General features: G+C 61.3%; 1 protein-coding gene across 1 annotated transcript; it reads left to right on the top strand.

Moving 5' to 3' along the window:
- Positions 1-535: 535 nt before the first annotated feature.
- On the top strand, positions 536-10,292 carry FSCN1 (fascin actin-bundling protein 1). The gene is made up of 5 exons (XM_060123143.1): positions 536-1,466; positions 7,624-7,780; positions 7,876-7,997; positions 8,245-8,412; positions 8,876-10,292. The coding sequence occupies exons 1-5, from the start codon at positions 635-637 to the stop codon at positions 9,076-9,078; spliced, it is 1,482 nt and encodes a 493-aa protein (XP_059979126.1). The 5' UTR covers positions 536-634; the 3' UTR covers positions 9,079-10,292.
- The last annotated feature ends 4,033 nt before the right edge of the window (positions 10,293-14,325 follow it).

The following is a 14,325-nucleotide window of genomic DNA, read 5'->3' as shown; positions in this document are numbered from 1 at the left end:
CCCCTCCCCAGCTCCTGGCCTGCCCCCCACTCTTCCGCCCACAGGCCCTTGGAGGGTCCCCTCTCAGCTCCTTCAAGGCTCTGCTCTAAAGCCACCTCCTCTGAGGAGCCTTCAGGCCGCTCCGCCCTAGTACTGATGTGCTCTGTGGTCTTGCGGTCTCTATCACAACCTCAAACCTGGCTCGGCCTTCCTCCCGGCTGGGCTTGGGGTGCGGGGCCTCCGAGGGGTCCCGTGCTCTGGGTGAGTCCTCAAGCTGCCGTGCTGCGAGGGCCAGGCCTTGGCATTGGCGGGGAGGGGGCGGCGGCCCGAAGAGGGGGGACTGCAGAGGCCGGCCGAGCAGGGAACGCGGCGAGCCCAGCCCCCACCCGCGCCCCTCCGGGACCCTGCGCGACTCAGCTCGCTCCCTGGGCCCCGGTGCCCCCTCCTCGGCGAGCCCCGGGGCGGGGCGGGGGCGGAACCTCGCGACGCTGACGTCACCCCGCCTATAAAGAGGCTCGGGCGCCACGGGCCGGCTTTGTAAAGCGCTGCGGAGGGTGAGCGCACGGCCGCGGCAGCTAAACAAAGGAGCAGGGCGCCGCCGCTGGGACCCGCCACCGACCTCCCGGGCCGCGCCGGCCTCCCGCCCGCCGCCACCATGACCGCCAACGGCACGGCCGAGGCCCTGCAGATCCAGTTCGGTCTCATTAACTGCAGCAACAAGTACCTGACGGCCGAGACGTTCGGGTTCAAGGTGAATGCGTCGGCCAGCAGCCTGAAGAAGAAGCAGATCTGGACGCTGGAACAGCCGCCCGACGAGGCGGGCAGCGCAGCCGTGTGCCTGCGCAGCCACCTGGGCCGCTACCTGGCGGCGGACAAGGATGGCAACGTGACCTGCGAACACGAGGTGCCCAGTGCCGACTGCCGCTTTCTCATCGTGGCGCACGACGACGGCCGCTGGTCGCTGCAGTCTGAGGCGCACCGGCGCTACTTTGGCGGCACCGAGGACCGCCTGTCGTGCTTCGCTCAGACCGTGTCGCCGGCCGAGAAGTGGAGCGTGCACATCGCTATGCACCCCCAGGTCACCATCTACAGCCTGGCCCGCAAGCGCTACGCGCACCTGAGCGCGCGGCCGGCCGACGAGATCGCAGTGGACCGCGACGTGCCCTGGGGCGTCGACTCGCTCATCACGCTGGCCTTCCAGGACCAGCGCTACAGCTTGCAGACGGCCGACCACCGCTTCCTGCGCCACGACGGGCGCCTAGTGGCGCACCCCGAGCCCGCCACCGGCTACACTCTCGAGTTCCGCTCCGGCAAGGTGGCCTTCCGCGACTGCGAAGGCCGCTACCTGGCGCCGTCGGGGCCCAGCGGCACGCTCAAGGCGGGCAAGGCCACCAAGGTGGGCAAGGACGAGCTCTTCGCCCTGGAACAGAGCTGCGCCCAGGTCGTGCTGCAGGCGGCCAACGAGAGGAACGTGTCCACGCGCCAGGGTGAGTGGGGACGCCGTCCCCCGCCTCTCTGGGCCATGCACAAAGCGAACCCCACCCCAGTCCCTGCAGCCTCCCGCCCTTTCTCGCCCGCGGCGCCGCTGCAATCCTGAGCGACGCCCGGTGCGCCCCCGCTGGGCGCGCGGGCCACCCCACCCCGCCGCGGGACCTGCGCTCCGATCCCCAGGAAAGGGCGAGGGGTGGGGCTTTGCCCATCCTTGGGTGCCGCTGCATAACCCCCACTCCGCCTTGAGGTTGGGGCTCCTAGGCCGCGATTAGACGCCGCCCCTTGTGCCACCCTCCGAACCCTCGGCCTGATTTGGGTCCTCCCTACGCGCGCAGATCCCTCCCTCGCATCCGTGGGCCTAGCCCGTGGGGAGGGGACGCCCCTCGCCTGTTTCCTCGTGTCCCTCCCCCCGGCAGTGGGCCTTTGGCTCCAGGGCGGAGACTAGGGGTCGCAACAGGCGCGGGGCGCGCCCCCGCTCCATGAAGGCCGCCTTTCGCGGGCGGGATGGGGGTAGCCTTTGATCTCCGCAGGGTGCGCTTCCACCTCCCCTCCCTCCGGGCCTTTCTCCACCTCCGCTGGCTGCTGGGAGGGGTTGGCCTCTGCTGGAGGGGGGGGGTGCCCATAGTGTCTGCCCTTCCCCCCCCAGCCCCTCCTCCCGCGTCCGCCCCGCGCTCGAGGCCGCGGCCTTTGTGAGCAGGGGGGCGGGCTCGTCGACAAGGCCCTCCCTCGCCCCCTTTGTCCTGCTCCGTCTCTGCAGATGGGAAAACCAGATGCGGCCGGGCGGGGGAAGGAATCGACTTTCTGCGGGTTCCCCCCTGCTGAGGACCCCCCGCGCCGCCCCTAGGCCCAGTGCCCCGTCCGAAGCCGCCCCAGAAGGCGGCCTCCCTGCTCGCGCCCCAGCCCCGGGACGGCGTGGCGTGGATGGCGCCCCGCCAGGCACCCCGCCCCGCGCGTGTCTCCTGGCCGGTACCCTCTGCTCTGCGGGAGCCAGAGAGCGGTCTCAGCCTGAGCCCGGAGACCCCAGCCCGGCACCCTCGGGAAGCCTCCCCCCTACCCTCGGTTGAACCCACCCCCAAGACTCCCGCCTGGAACAACTGGCTGCAACTCGATGCGTCCTCTCCCGGGGCCTCCCGCTGGCCTGGCGATTTCCTACTGGCTTGCGCGCTAGAAGTGAACCCTCCTCTTTCCCTTCTTAGATTCTCCCCGTAGGCGGCTTCTCTTGCTTCTGGCGCCCTCGCCCCTCCTTTGGGGGAACCTGTGGGTGTCTGGCTCCCCCAGCCGGGAAGTTGGACCCCAGCCTCTGGAGATAGCTGGATGGGAGCCCAGTCATTGCCCAGCCGCCCCCCACTTCCTTCTGATGGCCACCCTCCTGACCCGGCTCTGCCAAGGAGGTTGCAGCCCGGTGGCAGTTTCCTACCCGAGTGTGCTGAGTGAAGTGGGTGGTATTCCTCCATCCTGCAGATGGGCAGGTTTAGGCCCAGAGAGGAGCAGCCATGTGCCCAAGATCACACAGCAAGTAAGCAGCATGAAGAACTGGGTTTGACTCCAGAACGAGCTCTTATCTGGACCCCCTGATGCCTCCCAGCCTCTGGGGCACAGGTCCTCCCCTTTCCAGTCTCACACAGTACGAGGTGGGACAGGACTCCCCACCTATTCAGCAAACACTGAGCCCCTATCAAGTGAGACATGCTGAGGCCTGAGTGGTGAGCACATGGGCATCTCCTGGATCCTTCCCTGCTGGGCCCAATGTTCTCGTTGGGACATGAGGAACATCCCAGAGGTGTCAAGCAAAGGTCTGGGGGTCCAGGAAGTACATGAGGGTCCCAGATTAGATGGGGGAGGTCCCTTTCTGAGGAGGACACTTGACCTGACCTGAGGATGAATAGAAGGTAGCATGTATCAGGTGTGTGGAACAGTGTTGCAGGTACAGGGAACAGCTTGTGCAAAGGCCCCGATGCGGGAAGGAGCAGAAAGCCCAGGGTGGCTGAACAGAAGCTTGTGAGGTTGGTAGATGGGACTGGAACAGCCGGCAGGGCCACAGGACCTAGGTTGGGTGCTCAGCAATGCAGGCATGCTCCATGCTTGCTGGGCTGCATTTAGCACCTGCCCTGGGGAAGGTGTGGCAGGAACGCGTGGCCCTGGCCCTAGCCCTTGGCGCCAGAAAGGAGCAGAGAGATCCTGGGGGTGTTTCTGGCAGGCACTGGTGAGCCTGGGCAGGTGCCCTCTCCTTTCTAGTAAAGCTCGTTGGTGGCGTCATGGTGTGATTCAAGCTGATGGGGCAGGAGGAGACGGAAATTGCACCAGAAGAGCTGCTGGCTCATCTGTGCATTTAAAGGGAAGGGAGATTTGGGAGCAAAGATTGGAGCTACATTGGCCTCAGATTTTGGGGTCCTCATCTCGTTCTGATGTTGGCTGACCTCGGGTCTTCTTTGTGGGGTGGAGGATGACCAGAGGACCTGGAGCCGGCATGGGCTTGGGGGGTGTGTCTGCAGAGGCCATTTTGGACAGGCCTGCGTGGCAAGGAGGCTTCAGCTGTGCTTCCGACACATGTTGGGAAACGCCAGCCAGGAAGGAGGAGCATCCTGGGTTTAGCTGGCTGGGGGAAGTGAATCATCATCCCCGTAGGCCTGCACAGGCCGGGCCTGGTGGGGGTGGGGTGCTCCCTGCTGAAGCTGCAGCCTGCTCTCTGGCCTCAGTTTCCCCATTTGTAAAGGGCTCGCCCAGGGCTGCCCTGGGCACATTCTTTTCGGCCAGACTGTATTTCTGGGAGGAGGCCATCACGGCCTACATTACAGGCAGGATCGGCCACAGGGAGTGGGGGTCCCAAGAGCTGATGTGACCAGGCAGATGGCACGTGTCTATCCCAGGTCCTGGGAAGTGCTGTAGCTGTGACCACACAGGTGGGGACGTGGCTTGGGCAGGGATGGAGGATGGCAGGGCCACTGAGTGAGCAGTACTCATGCTACTTTGGAGCCTCACCTGCCCTGGGCTCCAGCCAGACCCTGGGCAGAGCCTCACCCCATTTCCCACCTGGTCTCACAGCCTCTATGCATCTGGCCAGCTGTGCCCTGGGGACTCCATGCTCAGGAAGTGCCCAGTCCCAGCCGCTCAAAGGTGAGGCTGGCTGGCTGAGAAAGGGCTGGTCAAGCTGGGCTTTGCAGGATGTGTAAGAGTTCTCCTGATGAGGCAGGGCATTTCAGGCCCAGGGAACAGCTTGTTTAAGGACGGAGTAGGGATTTAAAGTGGTCAGGTAGTGGCAAGAGCTGACTGGGAAGAGGGGAGGGGAGGTGAGGCCACAGATGCTTCTGGGCCGCCTCCCTTAAACTGAATGGGGGTGGTGGAGAGTGCCTGATTTGAACAAGCCAGGGGAATATGTGGACTGCTAAGGCTGAGGGGGATGGGGATCATGAAGTGTGTTGGCAGGGAGGGGGTGCTCCCTCCAAGCCACTGTACAGGATGGCTCAGAGGCTCGAGATGGGGAAAGCCACGATGTGGGGGGACATGCCGGGGCCCGGTGTCTCAGTTGTGCTCTCTGGAGCGGGTCGGGGGATGTGCCCATGGGCTCTGTTGAGCCCCCGCATCTCCTGCCTCCTCAGGGCTCCTGTGGGCCTGTGACTCAGGTTTTTTGTGCTGCTGTTGATGAAAAGAAAAATCCCGAAGAAAACCCTGTTCCCATAGTAACTGAGCTCTAATTAGAGACTCCAAGGCCCCACTCCAAGTGGGGCCTTTCCCATCTGGGCAGGGCCTTGGAGCCAGGAGTTACCCCACTGGAATGGGGAGGGGATACTCTTCCCACCCCTTCCTGTCGCGGGCGGAAGACCTGGTGTCTACTTGGCACTGGGCTGCTAAATCCTTTCCATCTCAGACCGGGCCCTTTTGACAGGCAGAGAGGGAAACTGAGGCTGCGTGGGGGGAGGCACTCAAGGGCACCTGGCCCCGGCTTTGCATACCTTGCGGGCTGGCCTAGGCCTGTTTATCAAACCAGTTCCAGGACTGGACACACCCAGGCGGGACGGGGTCTGAGTGGCTGAGCAGGTGGTGGTGGTCGTGTGGCCCTGAGGAGGTACCCGCTGCTGCAGAGCCTCCCTTTGTTCCTGGAAATAACTCTGTGGAATTGCTGGGAGGAGTCAAGCCCAGGGCTGTCCGCAGGAGCGCAGGGCTGGCTAAGCTCTCAGGAACCAAAGCCTCATTGAAAAGGAGCCCCTGCACTTGCTGTGTTTGTCCTCGGGCAGGCTGGCGAGCGCCTTGTTCGCTGGCAAGCCTCTGTTATGTCAGGTAGGCTGGTCAGTGCTAGAGGCCTGACTGCCACTCGGGGCCCTTCCCTGCCCCCTTTGCCCCTCTTTCTGGGGAGCCCTGTCTGTCTTTTCTGCTGCTGAGGTGTGCCCGGTGGGGCTCCTCCTCATCTGTTCTTTCCTTCCTGTCAGCCGGCCTGCCACGTGTTGGGCAGGTGGTACCATGTGGCTGGGCAGGCTGGGGGTGGCAGCTCTGCAGCAGTGGGTGGGGCAGGCCTGCTGGGCGAGGTCTGAGCAGGGATGGAGCCCAGCCCCACATTGTGCTCCTGGTGTGGCCTTGAGGATGGTCGTCCTCTGGGTGGCTCGGGCACCCAGAAGGCCTGGCCCCTGCTGATCCTCGCCCCGTGCTTCACTGGGGCGTGATGGGGGATCGAGCTCACCTCTACCCCCGGGGCCTCAGTAGTCAGCAGATCCCTGACACTGTGGCTAAGGGGACCCAGGGGGCCTGGAGGGTCAAGCCCAAGCATTGTGAGGGTCTGCTTCAGAGTGACCCGTGGAGGCCACATCCACCAGTCCACAGAGGGGAGGGAGGGTTGGGGGAGAGGGCGTGGCAGGAGGCCTGAGTTTGCCCATCTCTCCTCCCGAGAGCCCTGGACCCCTAGCTTTCTCTCTGGGTGACCTTGGGCAAGGGCACCACCTCTCTGCCTCATTCTCCTTTGTTGATGGGGTGGCACTGACATGGGACACGAGACCCGGTTAGCATGGGGCTGACACCTTTCAGGCCCTCTGGGTGGTGGCTGGAGAACTAAGAATGGGTCCTGGGGGAGGGCCTGGGGGTGCTCAGACCCCAGGCTCTGCCACCCGCCAGCCTCCTCTCATCTAAAAGGACACCTGCCGCCCGCCACTGATCCCGGCTTCCTAAAGGCCTCAAGGCCCAACTCACCCTGCTGCTGAGGCCCTTAGGATCCATGGCGCGTGGGGATGTGAACTTGTTGGGACGAAAGATCCCACTTCAGGTTTTATCTGGAGGAGTCCATACGGATGTGCAAAACGACATGGCTGCAGCTTGTGGGAGCAAGACCCCGGAAGCCACCCCCTTCACAGACGACTTAGAGACATGGAAACGTGTAAAGGTGTTAGGCAGATCATTTGCAAATCGAGGTCTGTAGCATGCATGCACTTGAAGGTCAAGAAAATGCATATGTGAGCGCACGGGGGAAAAGGCTAGGAGTGTGTGGTCGCCCACCGTTCACGGTGGCGTTCTGGGGGTGTGGTGGGCATGGGGGTGTGTGTGAATTCGCTTTTATGAGTTTTCTAAATTTCCTGAAGGGAACGTGTGCTATGACTCTCTTGACACGTATACAGAAGCAGGAAGGATATCATGAACTACTACCATATACCGACTCCCCCAGCTGCAATATTCTGCCACACTAGCTCCCTGTCCCTTTATTCATTGCTTCTGGTTGTACTTAATGCAAATCCCTGACGTCAGGGCATTTCATCTCAAAATGTTTGTGTGTATCTCTAAAAAACAAGGCCATTTTCTTACTTAATGACAACATGATTAACAATAATTAATCCATGCTCTCTAATCCTGGACCATGTTGAGAGTCTCCCAGTTGGTTCTACAATATCTTTTTTTTTTTTTTAAACAATATCTTTTTGCATTTGGTTTGTTGGAAGGTATTACTTCTGTAATCAGAGAATGTGATGTGTAAATGGACCTAGCTGGCCTTGGCCCTTGACTTGTCCTGCCTGGGATCCTGGGTTCCGCCCTCTGACGTGAAGGCCGAGGGGTCTGAGCCGCACTGTGGGGTCTCAGCAGCCCCCTGCTGTGTTGGTGTGTGCGGGCAGGGCTGAGGGTCAGCCAGCACTGGGGGGGCGTGGGGGTCCCTGTACTAGCTGGAGGCTCTCCCAGCAGGTATGGACCTGTCGGCCAATCAGGACGAAGAGACCGACCAAGAGACTTTCCAGCTGGAGATCGACCGCGACACCAAAAAGTGCGCCTTCCGCACCCACTCGGGCAAGTACTGGACGCTGACGGCCACCGGGGGTGTGCAGTCCACTGCCTCCACCAAGTGAGTGCCCCGCTGCCCGCCTGTCACTGCCCGCGCTCGCCCAGGCTGGCCTTCCTGTGGGGCGGCCTCGCCTGACCCTGTCCCGCCACCCCCAGGGATGCCAGCTGCTACTTTGACATTGAGTGGCGTGATCGGAGGATCATACTGCGCGCGTCCAATGGCAAGTTTGTGACAGCCAAGAAGAACGGCCAGCTGGCTGCCTCGGTGGAGACAGCAGGTAGCCACCTGGGGGCGTACCTCAAGCCCTTGTTCCCTGGAGGGTCTAACTGTATGCCATGGTCACTTACGAACCCCACCTGAAGCCTGCCCTGTGCTGGGCATCCTCCCAAACTGGCACCACCCTGCCTCACCCTAGGGCTGGCGTGCTGTGTGACCCCAGACTCCCGCTCTCCCTCTCTGAGCCACACCCTGGGTGTCCACACCCAACCCCATGAGGCTCACTTCTCTTCCACCTCCTGGGACAGGGGACTCGGTGCTCTTCCTCATGAAGCTGATCAACCGCCCCATCATCGTGTTCCGTGGGGAGCACGGCTTCATCGGCTGCCGCAAGGTCACAGGCACCCTGGACGCCAACCGCTCCAACTACGACGTCTTCCAGCTGGAGTTCAGAGACGGCGCCTACAACATCAAAGGCAGGTTCTCCTGTGGGCAGTGCCAGGTGGGGCCCCCTGGGCTCAGGGGGCCAATGTTGGACACAGAGAGCAAACCCCTGCCCCACTTGAGCCTGGCTTTGGGGCTCGGCTTGGCCACCCTGTGACGTGGCCTGGGCCAGGCCCCATCTGGACACCAGAGGCTCCAGGCTGGGGGGGGCAGCCCCTTCCCCTCTTGTCTGTACAGGAGGGAGATGTCCGGCCCACTCCAGATAGAGTTAGAGAGGGAGATGGGATTCTGGAAAGGCTGAGGGGGGGAGGGGTCACACACGAGTTATGGGACCAAAATTCTGGTGGGAGGCGGGGGAAGGGACTCCAGTCCAGCATGGGCCCGAGGCTTGGGTGGATGTAACAGACCCCACCCCCATTCTGGAAGCCGTGACTGGAGGGTGGGGAGCAGAGCCCAGGCAGGGCCTGACGGGGCCTCCCCTTGCCCCTACTCCAGACTCCACAGGCAAGTACTGGATGGTGGGCAACGACTCCTCCGTCACCAGCAGCAGCGACAGCCCTGTGGACTTCTTCTTCGAGTTCTGTGACTACAACAAGGTGGCCATCAAGGTGGGCGGGCACTACCTGAAGGGGGACCACGCGGGGGTCCTAAAGGCCTGCGCTGACACTATCGACCCCACCACGCTGTGGGAGTACTAGGGCCCCACCGCCGGCATCCCCCTCCCCACCCTGCCCAACCCGCCCTGCTAACTCTCTTCTCCAGGTGGGCTCTGCTGTGGGTGGCGAGCCCCTTGCCTTTCAAACTGGAAACCCAGAGCAAATGGTGCCCTCACCTGTTGTCCCACGTGGCCTCCCCTGGGCAGGTCAGAGGCTGTGACCTGGTCCTTGGAGGGATTTCACATCCCTCTGCTCTCTCTTCTCTGCCCTGGGCGAGGCTGGAACTTCTTTCTTCTGACCTCAGACAACTCTGAGCCTTATTTCCCCGAAGAGGCCGAGGAGGAGTGGGGGGCTGGGAGGCCTTCCCGAGCTCAGCTCCTGGGAATGGCGGGGTGTGTAACTGGAATCTCCTGTCCCCTCCTGAACCTCCCCCTCCCCCATTTCCCAGGAGCCAAGCTCTTGCCCCAGGCCTGTTGGTGGCCCCCCTGGGGCGCCATCCCTGTGTTGTCAGGAGGACAGCTGGTGGACAGGACGGGGCTGGCTCCAGGCCCCTGTGAGTGGAGCAGGCTTGGTTTGGTGGCCGCCCGGGCCTGGCCACTGCACATACATCCTGCTGTGGTCCGGGGGTCCTGCTCCTGTCTCTTTTCTTTCACTCTGGCCTGACTGGAAGCAGAAAATGACCAAATCAGTAACTTTTTTTTTTTCAGTGAAATGTTATTGCTGGAGGAACCCCAGGCAAGCCTGGTTGTAGCCATGGGTGGTCTTCAAGGGGTCTTGGTGGGGGGGTAGTCTTGAGACAGCATCTCCGGGCCTCAGTGCCCTCCGCCCACTAGTGGTGGGGTAGGTGGGGTGCCTCCCTGAATCCAGAACCTGCCTCCACCTTCCCAGGGGGCTCTCACCGGCCCCTTCCCTCCCATGTGCCTGGGCCCCGGGCCTGTGTCCCCACCTGGTGGTGCTGGGCCCTTCACCGCCTCAGCCAGGGCCCCTGGTGTGATCGGTGCTCCTCTTCTGACTGGACTCCCGGGTCTCGGCAGGATGAAGCTGGGCGTCGCCCTCAGCCGGGAGCCCCGTGGAAGCCCCCTGGTCCCTGGCTCCTAGCCCCGCCCCTGCCAGTTCCCTTCCCCTCTGGTTAGTGTCCACCATGCATCTCACTCTGGGTGTCTTGGTCTTTTATTTTTTGTAAGTGTCATTTGTATAACTCTAAATGCCCATGATAGTAGCTTCAGACTGGAAAGAGCAAAATAAAGTTAACGCAAGTCTGCACCCCTGGGGTTGGTGTGTGTGTGTGTTGGGGGTGAAGGCAGGTGGCAGGGGTGGGCCTGGGAACCCTCCTGCTGCAGGTTTCCGAGTTAGAGGTCAGGCCCACACAAACCAGCAGAGCGGACTTCCTCCTGCCTTGGCACGTGTGCCTTGACGAGCTTGGAGGTACGGGGCCTGGGTGCCCCCTTTCCATACTGCAGGGGGCCTTGTGTGCATCCGTCCACACGCCAACACAGCAGGCTTGGGCCCCTTGGGACCTGGATGTGCTGTCTGGGCGCCCTTGGAGGACAGGCCCTGGGAGAAGTCAGCTGGATGACCTAAGCTTGGAGTCCAGGGAGGACGCCTTCATGAGAACAGGACCCCTAGGCCCAGCTTGGGGAGGAGGGGAGGCACTTCTCTTATTTGGCAGATAAGAAGCTGAGGAAGTTTCCAACCTCGAGGGGGGACCTGGGTCCTGAGCCCACCCTGTGGTCGCGGCCCCTGGCAGATCTCCAGGTGGTCAGCCCTGCAGGGACTCCAGAGAGGCAGACGCTGGGTTGGGCCCTTCTATGCAGTATCATGTTACCCAGAGCATACCTGTTCCCATCTTACAGAGGAGGAGACTGAGGTTCAGAGTAGCGAGGCAGAGCTTTGAGGGTGGAACGGGGTGCCCCATGGGTGTCCAGTAAGTAGGTGGTGATTGAAGATGGACTTGGGCGTGTGGCCGTCTTGCGGGGGCAGCGGGATCAGAGGGGCCTGAGCTGTCAGCAGAAGCGCTGATTGGCTGCTGATGACGAAACTGGGATGCCTGCGCTGTGATTGGTGGTCCCTGGGGGCGGGAGTCTCGAGATTGACAAGCACAGATGGCGGCTACAAAGGGACGTCGGGCTCTCAGCGGGGTCCAGGCGGCCAACCCTCCACCACTGTTAAAGCCAGGCTGGAAGCCAGAAAAGTCTCAGTGACGTGGAAGGGAACAGATGAGTCCTCCGGAGCCAAGCTCCTCCAGACTGCAGGGATGGGGATGCACTGGAAGGGGCTCAGGGAGGGGTCCCCAGTTGGGCAGTTGAGCGAGGTTGAGCGAGGTGGTTCCCTGCGGTGCCCGGGGTGGGCGCCTGCCCAGGAGCAGGAATGACCTGTCCTGGAATGATGCAGGCACCCCTCCCCGCATCCTCCCAGCCAGGCCCAGGCACTGATTCTGAATTCCACGCGTTCTGCAAAAATGGGCGCAGAGCAAGTGACTGCGCGTTACAGGGGCTTATTCCCCCGCCCCACACACACCCCGCGAATGAGGCGCAAAGGCTGGTGGGGGAGGTTGATCACACCTAGGGAGGAGGGGGGCCTAACCCAATACTAGGGACAGGAAAGGCAACCAGGGCAAGGGAACCGCACGAGCAAAGGTCAAGTGGGAGGAACCTTGGGGCGGGGCCTGGTTGGGTCCCGGATGAAGAGTGGATTTGAGTGAGGCCATTGTCTCTAGGCCCACGTGGAGGCGACAGGCGTTACCGGAAGGCGGCAGACACTCCCAGGGGCGCAAATGGAGCACCGTGGGGACCACCAGATTCACTCCTGCGCACGCACCGGGACTCCCCGTGTCCTGGTCGAAAGGTGCCCCCCGTCAGAATTGGCTCTGGGGCCCCCAGGGCGCAGATTCCAGAGCAAAGGATGCGGTTCTTCCTCAGCGATTCCCAGTTCACAAGGGTCACTGTGTGATCCTGCACACACGCACACGGGCTTGTGTACATGCATGGGTGGGTGCACACAGGAACACAGGCATGTACAGGAGCCCAGTGCACACACAACACGCATGCACATAGAGACATACGTGGACGCAGGCACAGGCACACGGACCAGCCCACAGGAACAAAGAGCTTACGGTTTGCTCACCAGCCTGCATTGACTCAGCCCACAGGCTTCCAACCACTGTGCCTGGGGACTCCGTTCCCCTCAGTTTTCCCAGACCCTGACTGCAGCTCCTCTCACCTCCAGCTGGGTCAGGGGCCAGTGGGCCCCACAGTTCTGAGGCTGGGTTCCCCCCAAGCCTGCCATGGAGGGCCAGCAAGAGGCCAGGCTCCCACTGCTCAGATGGGGACATCAAGGCCTAGAGAAATGCCCAGTGAGTCTGGGCAGCTGCAGCCAGTGCTCCAAGCTACTCGTTGGGGTTAATTGTGAGCCTAAAAGATCATGTCAGAAGGAAAAACATTCAATTAAACTTGTAAGGAAGAAAAAAGGAAGGAGAGGCAGCCCTTCTTCCCTTCCATGGCTCTTTTCCCTGTTAGGGGCAGGACTGCCGGAGGCCGGGCAGATGGGGGCAGCTGCGGTCCCCAGGATGTAACCTGGCCAGAGTAAACTGGGATCTCCACAGGTTGGTCCTTTAGGTCCGTCTTGGGGTGGGACCCCAAGCCCTGCTGGGGGCTCCAGCCCCAGCAGGACACAGGTGGTCCCCCCTGGTGGGGGGAAGCCTCTGAACTTCCTAGGTGCATCTCCACAGGACACGTCAAGCCCCCTGCCCTCCCCAGCTCAGGCTCCTCCCCTGTTCATTTCTGGGGAGACCTCAGTGGAGGATATCCCAGACCTGGCTGGGCCCTGCTTCCCCCAGGGCCTCTGCCAGAATTGCAAAGTATGAGAGGTGACCTCCAGTGACCTTGGGGCTCGTATCTCACACTGAAGTGTAAGGTAGGTGAGGCTACAAAGGGACCCCCGCCACTCTGGACTTCCTGGGGACCCTCTGGCCTCAGTTTCCCTCATTTGAGCGACGGACCCCTGGTTCCCTGGGCCTCAAGACTGTCAGATGGGGGAGGGGCTCTGAGACCTCCGGGGCAGCGAAAGGAGAAGGGGGAACAGATGGGGTCTCCCCAGGCAGAAGGAGGCCTGGAGAAGGGGCTCAGGCCTGGGAAGGGTAGGCTGGAGCTGAGCATTTGGCCTGAAGCCCCAGCCCTTTAGTGGGGCCCCTGAACTTAACCAGGAGGAGGCTGATTCTCCGTGAGGAGATGGGGGGAAGAGAAATTGCTCTCCTCTCCCCGCCCCCTCCCCCCAGTCCAGGCCTGACCCCCAGAAGGGGAAGGGAGACCCACCTTCCAGGAACCTGGAACTGGGCAAGCTGCTCTGAAAGGTTTACTATTACTATCATTATTGTTACTTTAAGAATTAAGACAGGGACTTCCCTGGTGGCACAGTGCTTAAGAATCTGCCTGCCAATGCAGGACACACGGGTTCAAGCCCTAATCCAGGAAGATCCCACATGCCCCAGAGCAACTAAGCCAGTGTGCCACAACTACTGAGACTGCACTCTAGAGCCCACGAGCCACAACTACTGAAGCCCTCGCGCCTAGAGCCTGTGCTCTGCAACAAGAGAAGCCACCACAATGGGAAGCCCGCACACCGCAACGAAGAGTAGTCCACACTCACCACAACTAGAGAAAGCCCGCGCACAGCAAAGAAAACCCAATGCAGTCAAAAAAAAAAAAATAAGGGCTTCCCTGGTGGCGCAGTGGTCGAGAGTCCGCCTGCCGATGCAGGGGACACGGGTTCGTGCCCCGGTCCGGGAGGATCCCACATGCCGCGCAGCGGCTGGGCCCGTGAGCCATGGCCGCTGAGCCTGCGCGTCCGGAGCCTGTGCTCCGCAACGGGAGAGGCCACAACAGTGAGAGGCCCGCGTACCACAAAAAAAAAAAAAAAAGATATAAAGACAACCTAAGTGCCCATCAATAGATGAATGGATAAAAATGGATAAAGAAGATGTGATACACACACACACACACACATACACACACACAATGGAATACTGCTCAGCCATAAAAAAGAATGAAATCTTGCCATTTGCGACAATGAGGCTGGGCCTAGAGGTATTATGCTAAGTGAAATAAGTCAAAGACGAATACCATACGATTTCACTTACATGTGAAATCTAAAAAACAAAACAAATGAGCAAACATAACAAAACAAACAGACTCAGACACAGGGAACAAACAGGTGGTTGCCAGAAGGGAGGGATTGGGGGGATGAGTGAAATAGGTGAAGGGGATTTAGAGGTACAAGCTTCCAGTTACAAAA

The sequence above is a fragment of the Lagenorhynchus albirostris genome, chromosome 15 (assembly GCF_949774975.1).
Source record: "Lagenorhynchus albirostris chromosome 15, mLagAlb1.1, whole genome shotgun sequence".
Lineage (NCBI taxonomy): Eukaryota > Metazoa > Chordata > Mammalia > Artiodactyla > Delphinidae > Lagenorhynchus > Lagenorhynchus albirostris.
This window is presented reverse-complemented; position numbering and strand designations above follow the sequence as displayed.